This window comes from Mandrillus leucophaeus, unplaced genomic scaffold (genome assembly GCF_000951045.1).
Source record: "Mandrillus leucophaeus isolate KB7577 unplaced genomic scaffold, Mleu.le_1.0 Scaffold283, whole genome shotgun sequence".
In the NCBI taxonomy this organism is placed as follows: domain Eukaryota; kingdom Metazoa; phylum Chordata; class Mammalia; order Primates; family Cercopithecidae; genus Mandrillus; species Mandrillus leucophaeus.
The window spans coordinates 2,144,424-2,158,553 of NW_012102954.1; the positions used below are offsets into that span (position 1 = coordinate 2,144,424).

Sequence of the window (14,130 nt, forward strand, 5' to 3'; positions counted from 1 at the left end):
GGGGAGGGGGGAGAGGGGAGGGATTGCATTGGGAGTTATACCTGATGTAAATGATGAGTTGATGGGTGCTGACGAGTTGATGGGTGCAGCACACCAGCATGGCACAAGTATACATATGTAACAAACCTGCACGTTATGCACATGTACCCTAGAACTTAAAGTATAATAATAAAATAAAATAAAATAAAATAATAATAATTTTAAAAAATAGCCCTTCAGATCTGACTAACTTTGCTTTACTGTTTTATCTTAATACTAAACATTGTCTCCGTTCTTTATTTGTGTTAGAAATGACTTGATATTATATACAAATGTTATTTGAAGAAGGACCCTTAGATTTCCTCCTGTCTTTATAACACATTTATGACTTTTCGCTAAAAGTACTGTTTATGGTTTCACATACATTTCTTTATCATGTGGCTGAAAAGAGACATTTAGTTTTTAAAGTATGTGATTGAACATGTAATCAGTATAATGGGAAAAAATAGCTTAAGAATACTCTGAATGGTAGGTTTTGGAAAACTAACCTGTGGAAATCTTAAAAGGAAATTCCAAAATATATCCTCTGACAGAGTTTGGTAAGCTTTTTCTGTTAAAGGACCAGATAGTAATATTTTAGGCTTTAAGGGGCTGTTTCAGTCACATAATCTTTGATTTTAAAATAACTCTTTAAAAAATATAAAAATCCATTCTTAGCTCAAGGACAGCATAAAAACAAGCCCCTGGAGAGTGCTCTCTAGCCAAAAAGCTAGTCTGCCATATTCACAAAGATTTTTACCTCTTAATTAATGATAATAAGTGTTCGACTTGCCATTTGCTCTTTGAGTCTTGAAATTGACAGGTCAAGCACTGGGTGTGATGCTACATCTTGAGAAATTACCTTCATCCAGGTTGCTGAATGCAGCAGTTTGAAGGACTACAAAATAGTACATCAAAAACGGATTTATAAATGTAAACCCATTTAATAGGTGTGCAGTCAGGACACTGTGTAAACAGAAATGCATAAACTCAGTTGACTGGCCAAAGTGGCTTCAAATGTGGAAGGTTGCTTATACTTTGCTAAGGTAGCCCAGCTTCGATTGACCAGTGAGTAGCTGGCTATGGGAGGGCTGACACAGCTGGGAGGATGAAAAGGCCATTCCAGGGTGACTGGGTAGAAAGTGTTTTAACTGTTTGTCCTGACGGTATCTTTATTACTTGCAAGTATAACAATGCATGGTTACAAGCAAACTTTCATGTATGATTTTCTTAGGGTATCTCAAGAAACATAATGGACAGATTGGACAAAAAGATTCTCCATCTTGAGAAGGACAGTCTCAATAATGAAATAGTAATGAGGAATAAATCCTAGTCGACTGTTGCCAACCAGATTATATCCCTCAACCTTTAAACTCCAGTGCCATTCCCCACCCCGGGAAGGATCTTCCAAGCCTTTTTGAGTAAAACATTATTTTGTCCACCCCTTTGAGGCATCACTTGATTTTAGAGACATGGAATATTGCATTTTTTTTACTGACATTTAGAATAATTAAAAATTGGTAGATTAAGATTTTTCAAACACATATGACAAACTGCTTTATTGAATGATTAAGCACAAATGTAAACATTGAGAAATGTATGTTAATGTTTTCTCTTGGTTTCAGGTTCTGGGCATCCAAGTGAAATGCTTCCATGAAATTATCACTATAGGTTATAGAGTCTATCACTCCTATGATCTACCATGGTTTAGAACACTGAGTTGGTAAGTAAGCTTGAAACTATTGCAGATATGAAAAGTTAATTTCTGAAGTTTGTAAAGGAAGCATTTTGATCAGTCAGTATCCACTCAATTTACCCTCTAGATTGATTTTAGAGAAAGATAAATAAAAATAATGTAGTTGAATTTTGAAAAGAAGATCACCTTTGTCTTTCCCACTCCGATACAACTTCTTTCAGATCTCATATTTTAGTCTTTGTAGAGATATCTAATATGTGTTGAATATATACACCATTCTTGTCCTTTTTTTAAAATAAAAAACTAAACATTGTGTTGGAAACATTTTTGTATCCTTTACAATAATAATTTTAGCAAAATATTTGCATATAATCTTTTCCTTCATTTTTCTTCATTTCCCCTCAGTTGACGTGATAATATACAACATATTGTATACACACAAATGCATGTGAAGTTAGTGACAAATCACCAAATGATATTAACATTCAAAATTTTACATCTTTTAAAACTTTTCATGTATAAATCATTGCTATCAGAACCTTGGCTAGGAAACATGATAACGTTATAGTTCATATTTAACCCAAGTAGCCATCCTTTTTAATATATTTGATTAATATCAACCAGGGAGTCAGTGTCTCATTATAGCAGATGGGGTTTAGGATGGTCAGAAAGAAGTGTCTTGATTTTGGTGAGAGCTGATTTTTCCTTGTAGCAGGTTTCTTCATGAGTGGCAAAGTATATAGGAAATGTTAGATAGATAAAGAAACTGGAGAATAAATAAATGTAAAATCATGCAGTATTGATTCTAAGTATTAAAAAAAAGAGAAGATAAATAAGGATGGGCTCCCGTGATTGTAGAAGGTGTCAAACAAGAGGTAAAAGATAAACTGGTATTTGAAATGAAGACAAGTTTTGGATAAAGAAGAGTTTTCTGGTTGGGGATGTAGCACCCATCAGTTTCTAGATGTGGGACAAACGTATTTATACTACCGCTCATGAGATATTCCTGGCCCTTCTGAGCAGAGGGTATTGTTTAGCGGATAGTGGGTAAATAGTTGGATTGGTAGACCAGGTTAGGCCTTGATTGCCTTACAGAGGAAGAATCCCAGCTCATTTAGAGTCCACTAGGAGCATTAGAAGAGGGGAGATGCCAGTGCGTGCAGGGCAGATGGGGAGACAGGTTGAATTACCTCTTCTTTCTTTCCTTCTTAATCTTCCTGAGGACAGGTGGGGATTTGTCTTAGGACTTCTACTATTAAAAAGCATTAGAGCTATGAGTAGTTAGGAGTTAATTTTCATTATGAACTTAATACCTCAATATATACACCCACACATTATACATATATACAAAGTATTAAAATCATACACACACACACACATTATACTACACACAAAGTATTAAATTTATACACACACATGCACTGCTCCCACCTCCCAAGGGTGAAGGATTGTGTGTATGTAGTATTTTCTACATTGTTTCCTAACTATCTCTGGCATTAGATTTTCAGCTAAATAAAGGTATGATTTATATTCGGTAAATTTTTGCTAATCGATAAATTTGAAATTAAGTTTAAAACAGGAAAATAGCATTTTAGTGAAATATATCTTGAATTGGTCTTCTGAACTTGGTTTTGATCTTTGTGTCATCAGAATGTAGAAAAAATTTTGTTGAGTTTGAGGGGAAGGAAAGCTTCAAATATAGAAAAGCTAATTGTTTTTAAATTATAGGTACTTTCTATTGTGTGTCAACTACTTTTTCTATGGAGAGACTGTAGCTGATTATTTTGCTACATTTGTTCAAAGAGAAGAACAACTTCAGTTCCTCATTCGCTACCACAGATTTATATCATTTGCCCTCTATCTGGCAGGTAAGTTAAGGAATATTCTGTATTGATATGTAGCTAACACATTTTCCATGTTTATTTTTATTTCTGTTATTTAAATTCATAATTTTTTGGTTACATTTTATTCCAGCCTCTCTTTTTCATTGTTTCTCATATATAAAGCTATATCTTTCATCATGTTCTTAAATAGCAATTACTCCCTTATAGTGGGTTTAAAAAGTGCTTATTAAGAATCACTCCAGGCCGGACTCTGTGGTTCACACCTGTAATGCCAGTACTTTGGAAGGCTGAGGTGGGCGGAACACCCGAGGTCGGGAGTTTGAGACCATCCTGACCAACATGAAGAATCATGACGCTGCACTGCAGCCTGGGCGACAGTGCGAGACTCCATCTGAAAATAATAATAATAAAAAAAGAACAATTGTGGTTAATTAAAACATAAATCATTTATATCATTAATATATGCATGTTAGTTTTCAAACTGAATTTCAAAAGAATTATGATGTAAACAGCAACCCTGCACCACACCGCTTTGAGATTTTTTTCCTTTTTTCTAAGTAATAGGCCTATTTCTTAGTTTACTTTAGGCATTATCTATTGACTTCCTGTTATAACCTACCTCACTTCTTCATACTGAGTTTTTTTATAGTCACAGTTTGCATTAAGTAGGTACTTAAAATATCACTTCCTATAGAACCAAATAGTATCTATGATTACATTTCCTTCTTTTACTACTCTTTGTTTTTCCCGAACTGAGTAACTGCCTCACCTTCTCTTTCCCATATTTGCTAATTTCAGTGTAGAGATCTTTAATTTTTCCTTCAGGTTTGCCCCATGTCTGTTGGTAGTATTTTCAGATGTTTACACAAGTCAGATAGTATATCAATTGCCTTTTTTCCTGGAGACTTCTATGCGAGAGACCTCTGCATTCCGGTTCCTGTGTGGGCTGGCTGCATTTGGGCCCACTGCTGAGCTGTGCTCATGATTTGAGCCCATTTCTTCCATCCCAGGTCTTCCATCTCTTGGTTAACACCCTCACTTTGCTGAAGCATGGCCTGCTGTAGTTTCTTATGAAATGATGTGTAGAAGGTAGATGTCTTATGTTTGTGCATTTCTAAAGATACCTTTGGTCTGTTCTCACAGCTGATTGCTTTGGCTAGGGCTCACACTTATTGTTAGACTTTTACTTAATAATCCAAGTCAGAAGCCTAGGCCTCAGTCTTGCCTTCCACCAGGCCTTTTCTCCTTAGTTTCTCTAGAAAATATGTTTAGGCACTTGTAATTTCTTAGGTCTACTAACAGTTTTCTATCTGTTTTCTAGCTTCCAAATTTTGTAGACATGTGTCTTCTTTTCTCCTTGACATTTCTTCAGTTTTCTCTGTTCTCGTGGGGCTTCCCCTTAATTTCTTTTAATGTTATTTTGCAGGGACACCAGGATGGAATACAAACTGTCATTTAAAAACAAAAAGCCTTAACTAGTTTTGTTTTTCCCTTGGCTTAGAACAATTTGTTATTTTTGCTCACAGTCCTGCGGCTTGGCAGGCTTAACTGAGCAGTTCTAACCCCAGGCCTCTCACGTGGTTGCCATGAGACAGAGGCCGGTGCTCATGTCTTAAGTGTGCTGGACATCAAAGATGGCTCCTTTTCATGACTGCAGTTTGTGCCGCTTGCTGACTTGGGCACTGACCTGTGGCCCCTCCATGTGTCTGGGATGGGACAGGCACCCTGGGTTCTGAATGGGGAGCATGCCAGGAGCCAGGTGTTTCAAGAGGCCTAAACTAGTGGTTTTTTTGTTTTGTTTTTGTTTTTTAATGAAAATATATGCCCATGATAAAAATTTAGACTAGAAAGGAGTATTTGATGAAACTTTTCTCCACCTCAGGGCCTTACTTACAATATCTGGAGGCTTACTACTGTTATTCCAGAAATTGTCTGAGTATTCCAGCTTTTATGTGTACATCCCCCTTCCTTTTTTCTTATACAAGTAAGAGTATCTCTTCTGTACCATTTTTCGCTTCATACATTAATAGCTTATAGATGGATTTATATTGGCACATCTACACCTATCATTGTATCCATATCTGCAGTTACATCTATATTGATATACAGCAATAGCTGAGAGGTAGAATGTCGGCATATAAGGCGATTACTGTTTTCCCCTTTGTTTTGCTATAATTTATGCTTGAGAATAACATCTCAATTGAGTGTGGACCAATAGTGTAATTCATTTTCTTTGTTGTTTCTTTATATATTTTGTCTTTGATTATCGCCTCCTAGCCAGCCCCTTTTTAGTAATTCTTTGTTTCATGTATGACTTTTGGACTCTACTTCTGTAAAAATACAATCTGTGTTTCATCTTTTTTTTGAAACAGAGTCTCATTGTGTTGCCCAGGCTGGAGTGCAGTGGCACTATCTCGGCTCATGGCAACCTCCGCCTCCTGGGTTCAGATGATTCTCCTGCCTCAGCCTCCCAAGTAACTAGGACTACAGTCATGTGTTACTGCACCTGGCTAATTTTTGTGTTTTTAGTAGAGATGGAGTTTCACTATGTTGCTCAGGTTGGTGTCTAACTCCTGGGCTCAAGTGATCCTCCTGCCTTGGTCTCCCAAAGTGCTGGGGTTATGGTCATGAGCCACCATGTCTGGCCTGGTATTTCTTCATTTTTCTAACAGTATACTTATTTCTACCATAGACATATTTTACCATTTCTTATTTTACACTCAGAATCACAGAAACTTACTGAAAGTCTTTAAAGTCATTCTTTGAGCAAACATTTGAGTGTTTTTCAAATGCTAGGTACTGTGAATGATGTTGAGGATATAAAGGGAAATGAAGCGATTGTGTGCCTTCCAGGGTCTTGAAGCTGGTGAGATGTGAGTCTTCTAGTTCATTGCTGAAATGTGAACAAGTTCTGGCAGGAGCATGAAGAAGAGGAAGGAAGGCCATGGAGGGCCTTTGAGAAGAGATGACAGGTTTCATGAAAAGGAAAGAGCAAGCAGGCAGTTGCCAGGTATCAGATAGTAGAAAAGTCCATTCCAGGCAGAGGAACAGCTGTGCAGGCATGAGAATGAGAAAGGATTGCATGTTTTGGGTTCATGGAGGCATGGAAGGTAGGCAGGAGCCACATCTTGAGAAAATTTGTATGTCATAGGGAGGGTTTGGACTTTATATCTGGGAAAACATTGGAGGATTTTAAGCTAAGAAATGATGTAACCAGATTTGTAATTAAATGAAGTAGGTTGGGAGACATTATCAGGCAGACTAGATAGGAAGCTACTAAATGTAGTAAGGACCTAAACTCTTCCGGTGTGTAGTTAATACTAAATGAGTAATAAGTTAGAAAATAAAAATACCACAGGCTGATCGTAGAACCCAACTGCTATTTTATGACAGTCTATGAAAAGTTGTTTATATATCACAGGTTATTGGCTTAAAATGCACATCTTTGTTGAGATAATTGCATGTTCACATGCAGTTGTAAGAAATAATAGATCTATTTACACTTTGCTCGGTTATCATCAATAATAGTATTTTGCAAAACTATAGTACATCACACCAGGATATTGACATCATTATAGTCACACAAATGTACTTTTTGTTTGTTATTTTGAGATAGGATGTCACTGTTTTCCCAGGCTGGTCTTGAATTCCTGGACTCAACTTACCCTTCTGCCTCAGATTCCTGGGTAGCTGGGATTACAGGCGTGTATTACCATGCCCCGCTCTATAGGTATACTTTAAAAATGCAGCCTCATAGTAAGCTAGGAGCTACTCAGTTAAATGGTGTAACTTCCAGTATAAAACAGGCATAGAATACTTGAATACTATATGTCTATTATCATCTTAAGGGTGGCCTAAAAATGGCTCGGTTAGACCAAAAGCACCCATGGTGTACCTCTCTTGTTTGTTTAATTCCCAGAGCGCAGTGCAGGACTGGCATTGAGGGTCCGACTCTGTTTTTGTTGGATAAAGGATTAAAAGGCTGAGAACATGCACATCCACACACAGTGCTTCTTAATGATATTTTCTTAGTATCAGTGTTTTGTTTGCTGAGTCTTGAGGCCTTAGTGGCTACTTTTGAAGTGCTTAGCAACATTTGTGAGCTTAGTCCAGCAAATGGAGTTAAGCTTTGAAACAGGACTATGGAAACAGAGAGTGTGCTAACATTGAGGTATTTGTACCTTTCTTTCAAATTATGCTGTGGATATCTTTGGAAGTCTTTTTGTTAAACAATATTCCAAGGGCCCTGTGAAAATTTTAGTTCTATTATAGTGGTCAAATGACTTCAGAAAATGTATGTCTTACCAGATTTAAAAAGCAGAGACAGTTCAAACTACTTCATTGACATTGAATTTTATTTAAATAAAATATAGGTATCTCCAATTCTGACCCCTCATGTCATGCAATTACATGGTTAGCAGTGATATGTCGACAAACTTAAGGTATTTGACCCTTAATATCATCACCTTACATTTCTTTATTCAACTATAGTGATGTGCATATTATGTTTAATAAATTATTTTTTGCTTGTATTTGTGCATGCATAGCTATTTTGATTTCTTTAAAATTCTTAGGGAGATAATATGACTTGAATGTAATGCTTTCAGTTCAAGAAAATTGATGGACATACAAAACTAAGTTATAGCCAATATTAATGCATAATTAAGATATTTTCCCCAAACATCCTGAGTATCTTTTATATCAGAGGATATTAATGAAATCTTTAGAAAAATGTCACAAATAATTCACAAAAGACTGTGTCTCCAAAACTACTTAAAATTTCTGAATTAAAGACTGCTAAACTCTATATACATGCTAGTCCTGGTTCTAAACCTTAGACTAACCATTCAGATTAATAGAAAACTTTTTAAAATGTTTAACCAATATGATGATTGGTTTGTATGGTAATCTCTACAATGCATATTCGTTTAAAACTTTTTCAGAACAACTCAGTTGTAGCCTGGTGTCTGAATAAAGGCACACAATGCTTTTTTAATTTGATGCTAGAATAAAGGCACACAATGCTTATTTAATTTGATGCTAGAAAGTTTTGATGGTTTAGGCAAGTATAATGAAGAATATAACCAAGTGAAAGAATGGAGGATGAGTCGGAAGCTCTAGTATTCAATCTTGGGCCCATCCTACTGTCTGTTTTTTGGATTAAGGGCTATATGTTTACTAAATTTTGACTAATCATCAATGGTAAATTTAAAAAGCAACTTTATTTTCATTTGTTTTCGTTGTCTTCAACAAGAGTAAGAGCTCCTGAATAGCAGTGCCTATCTTATTCATTTTTGCATCTTGTTTCTGGCATATCAAAGGTGCTTAATAAATATTTTTTATCTATTTTTCTGAAATTCCCTCTGTCTCATCTGTTGGGCTTTTCAGTATCTTGTGTTTTTTCCTTTACTTTTCCTGACCCCCTTAAAAATCTTCATCCTCTTTTTCTTTTTTAAATAAATTTTTTAAGAGATGGTGACTTGCTCTGTGGTCCAGGCTGGATGGAGTATAGTAACTTGATCATAGCTCACTGCAGTCTCAAACTCCTGGGCTCAAGTGATCCTCCAGCCTCAGCCTCCCAAGTAGCTGGGACTGTAGGTATGTGCCGTCCTGCCCAGCTAATTTTTACTTTTATTTCATAGAGACAGGATCCTGCTGTGTTGCACAGGCTGGTCTTGAACTCATGGCCTCAAGCCGTCCTCCTTCCTTGGCCTCCCAGGGTGTTGGGATTAAAGGCATAGGACACTGCACCTGGATTCTCTTGTTTTTTATTTTTTTTTTGAGACGGAGTCTCGCTGTGTCGTCCAGGCTGGAGTGCAGTGGCGCGATCTCGGCTCACTGCAATCTCTGCCTCCTGGGTTCACGCCATTCTCCTGCCTCAGCTTCCCCAGTAGGCGGGACTACAGGCACCCGCCACCACACCCGGCTAATTTTGTTTTGTATTTTTTAGTACAGACGGGGTTTCACAGTGTTAGCCAGGGTGGCCTCGATCTCCTGACCTCGTGATCCACCCGCCTCGACCTCCCAAAGTGCTGGGATTACAGGCATGAGCCACCACGCCCGGCCTCTTGTTCTTTTGGGATATACCTCTCTTTAGTTTGTTGGGTAACTGGTTCTGCTTAATCGCTGGAGAACTCTTTGTTGCTGGGCAACGAGATATACGTATCTTTGTATTGAGAACACCAGGCACAATACTATGTAGATAAATAATAAGTATAACTTTTATATAAAGAACTATATATTAGGATGCCTTTTCAGTACTTTTATTTATAGTACTGTAACACATTCTGTGATTTTAATTTAGAAATATACAGGCCGGGCGCAGTGGCTCACACCTGTAATCCCAGCACTTTGGGAGGCCGAGGCAGGCGGATCACAAGGTCAGGAGATCGAGACCATCCTGGCTAACACGGTGAAACTCTGTCTCTACTAAAAATACAAAAAATTAGCCAGACTTGCTGGCAGGCACCTGTAGTCCCAGCTACTCAGGAGACTGAGGCAGGAGAATGGCGTGAACCTGGGAGGCGGAGCTTGCTGTGAACCTAGATCGCGCCACTGCACTCCAGCCTGGGCGACAGAGTAAGACTCTGTCTCCAAAAAAAAAAAAAAAAAAAAGAGAAATAGTCATGCAAGCATTCTTTGTTAACAATCAGGGAAAAAAAATGAAACTATGGATCCAAGTGTACAAAAAGTGATCCTTTCCACAGATTTATTAAAATATAAATATATTTTTAAGTATTGAAACATAAAATGTTAATATGTCCATATAGTTGTGAATGAGAAAGATTAAGTTCATATGTTTCTTTTTTACAATGTTTTTCTTTAAAAATTAGTACAATTGGCCCTCCTATATCCATGGGTTTTGCATCCCTGGAGTCAACCAGCTGTGGATCGCAAATATTCTGGAAAAAAAAAAAGCAACACAATGGATAATTGTGTCTTTACTGAGCATGTATAGACTTGTTTCTTGTCATCATTCCCTGAAAAATACAGTCTAACAACTATTTATGTAGAATTTACATTGTATTAGGAATTATAAGTAATGTAGAAATGATTTAAGATGCACAGGAGGATGTAAGTAGGTTAGATGCAAATACTATAGCATTTTATAGAAGAGACTTGAGCATCCATGGATTTTTGTCCTTTGGGGATCCTGCAGCCAATCACCCAGAGATAATGAGAGATGACTATAGTTAGCCTTAGCTATGCTAGGAAAACACTGTATACCTCCCCCTTCCTCCAAGTCAGAGAACTATATTACCTTACTGTATCTAGGAGTCAGACAATTCTATCACATAGGCAAAACTGGATCAGGTAAACGTGAGTTGCCAAGGTTCTCCTGGATAAAATGTCCATTAGGAAAATGTTAAATGATTCTACCGGTAATTGTGTTTGAAGAAATGTAAGTAAGGGTGAATGGTGTTATAATTTCAAGAAAGAGAAAATCATATATTTTGGAGTAGTATTTGTGAATAGATAATTTATAGTTAATGATATTGGGAAGTTCCCAAGGCTGTGCTGGGAGAGTCAAGGGGTCTGTTTGGACAGAAAACACTGTTCCTGTCTTGTGTCTCTGCTTTGCCCTTACCCATTGGCCTTTGAACCGAGTCCAGTCCACGTTCACCTTTTACTATGGATCAGTGGCACAAAACAGCATTGAAGTCATTACTTGAGCTTCAAGATAAGTTTATCTGCTGTAGAAGAACAACTCAAAAGCAGGAATTTTTAAAGGAATCTTTTATACAATTGGCAATTTTGATGCCATTAATTTCATGTTTTAGTATCTCTCTCTCTCATTCTTTCCCTCTTTCCTTCTTTCTCTCAATAAAGTGACATATTGGCTTTCATTTGTGCCTCCACTCAGAAAATGTGTCCATATTGCTTGTGCAGGCCAGTTAGTTGGATTACCTCATAGATGACAAATAGGAGGTGAGATGGGGCTCAGTGTTCGTTCTCTTCATTTTGTCATGGTCCTTTCTGCTTTGACATTTCAAATTGATCATCGAAAGTAGTGAAAGGCAGCTGCTGTTGGATTCTTTGCTTGGTAAGAGTAGTAGTACCCTTGTTTACTCTACTGGTAGAATTGCCTTGGTAAGTATAACTTGGATGTACAAAGTCTAGTATTTATTTTATGTAGAATTGATCAACTGAAAATTCAATTTCTCTCTTGGAGAACTCACTCTTTAAAGATACTGCAGAGGCTAGGTACAGTGGCTCACACTTGTAATCTTGATACTTTGGGAGGCCAAGGTGGGAGGATCACTTGAGGCCAGGAGTTCAAGGCTGCAGTGAGCTGTGATTGTGCCATTGCACTCCAGGCTGGGCCACAGAGCGATACCTTGACTCAAAAAAGAAAAAAGAGATGTTGCAGAATAGAATGCATACATAGCCATTTATCTGAAATTAAATTTGGTTTATGTATTTTTCGATATCCACCTCTGTAAAATAAACCTATCTTTAGAAGTTTACTGGTATTTTTGGCAAGAAGTGATTCATATTGCCTCCCATTATTTTAGTGTGTGATGATTAGATTTCACTTAATTGGTTAGAATTTAATAAATTTTCATTGTAATAAATTTGTAAAATGTAAACATAAATACAAATACTGTTTGTAAATCTTTACATTATTAAGAGTATTACATTTTACTATAATTATTGTATGCTTTTGAGAAATTGCAAATTGCTCTTAACCTGAATTTTGCTGATTTTGGTTTATGGAACCATGGGACTCTTAGGGGTCAATAGTATTTGAGTGTTTATTTTCTAGCCCTGTGATCTTCAGTAAATTAATAAAGCCTTTTTTGCATTTTTCCTCATCTGTAAAATGGAGCTAATAATGAGTATGTTATAGGGATTTGGAAAGGATTGATAATAAAGGATTAATTATCATTAATGATTAAATGCTTAGATAAGAGCCTAGAAATAGTAAGCATTCAACAGACTTCAGCTGCTATAATAGTTATTATTCATTTTTCTATTATGTAGAGATTGAAAACATTCTGTACATATACTTGATGCATTGTTACAGCAAATAAATACTATTTAATTTAAATTTAAGATCTGTTTTCCATGCCCACATATTAACAAGGGATTAATTAATTAAATTAATGCAGAGGATGTTTATTGAATTTGTGCCACGGAATATATATTAGGCACTTTGGAGAGTACAAGGTTGTTTCCTTCAAAAAACTTACTTAAAATGCTTAATATAAGATAGTAGGAGAGATGGCGTCTGAGTAAGTGGCTAAAATACGCGTAGCTGTGATATAGGACATTGGTTTATTTGGGCTCAGGGAATCTTAACCCTTTGTACCAAATTGTACTACGAGCACATGTTTTTTGTTCTTGAACAGGTTTCTGCATGTTTGTACTCAGTTTGGTGAAGAAACATTATCGTCTGCAGTTTTATATGGTGTGTATTAACTATTATTCCTTAGTCATTATCTGTGATAAAAACCCTTAACTTTTTTTTTCTGTAGTGAGAAGATACAGTCTAATCTACTAGCTGTTGTTTTGCATGAATGTGAGGGATATTTGGATTTCAGATGATCATTAAATGTAAACTATTAAAGTTGAGAAGTTTGTGAGGATTTTTAAATTTTAACTGTTTTCAAAGTTTACTGAGAACTTTTTCTTTGAATAATTTCAAATGGTATAAAATTAAAGTTTTTGGGTTCCTTAAATATGTAGAAATTTGAAGAATTTCTTACTCCTGGACAGTTACTAAGTCTGGGAAGCATCTGTCATATTGTTCTATGAAAGTAGCTATGTTTACTTGCACTTGGCGTGAGCATAAAGCAGCAGAGCATGTATGATCTTGGTGGTCATGGTTAGTCATAGAATTGTGTAATTCTTTCTGGCATAAGATATTTTGTTCAATGTACCAAAGCCTGTCTTAAGAAATGTATCACTTTACATATGAACTTTTCTTATTTTCTTAAACTGTAGCTAGTAAGACTGTGCAATGCAATGTAGTATTCAGATCTGTAAATTCATGTAATAGGCTTATTTTGGACTTGGAATATATTTTCTGTTCTTTATGCTTAGCTTTTCTCCATTAAGACATTCTGCTGAACATAATTGCTGGGAAATTGTGTTTCTTATAGTTCTTATTTCAGGGGATCTGAGCATGAAGAGTAAAATTCTGAGTGAATTTTATGTAGAAACAAGACAAGTAAAAGTAATAGAATATCCAGTGAAAATATAAATGGCATCTGTTGGAAAAAAATTAATTATGCATTTTTAAGCAATCAGGGTAAAAGAGAATTGGATCTTTTAAGCAGATAAAAATCGAATAAAACAAAGCAACCATTATAATATGGTTGCTTAAATGGGAAACAGGTTTATTAAGAATAAATCAAAAGGCCAAGCACCGATGGCTCATGCCTGTGATCCCAACACTTTGGGAGGCCAAGGCAGGCAGATGCCTTGAGTCCAGGAGTTTGAGACCAGTCTGGGCAACATGGCAAAACCCCATTTCTACAAAAAATATGAAAATCAGACGGGCATGGTGGCACGCACCTGTAGTCCCAGCTACTGGGGAGGCTGAGGCAGAAGGATCACTTGAACCTG

At 36.5% G+C, this 14,130-nt stretch overlaps 1 protein-coding gene across 1 annotated transcript in view; it reads left to right on the forward strand.

The window, feature by feature from the left end:
• The window catches only part of CDS1 (CDP-diacylglycerol synthase (phosphatidate cytidylyltransferase) 1), a 53,032-nt gene that overhangs the window by 20,752 nt on the left and 18,150 nt on the right, over positions 1-14,130 (forward strand). The window contains exons 4-6 of the mRNA XM_011985447.1: positions 1,644-1,741; positions 3,443-3,582; positions 12,912-12,970. Of these exons, the coding sequence (XP_011840837.1) occupies positions 1,644-1,741; positions 3,443-3,582; positions 12,912-12,970 (297 nt within the window). The remainder of the gene's footprint in view (positions 1-1,643; positions 1,742-3,442; positions 3,583-12,911; positions 12,971-14,130) is intronic.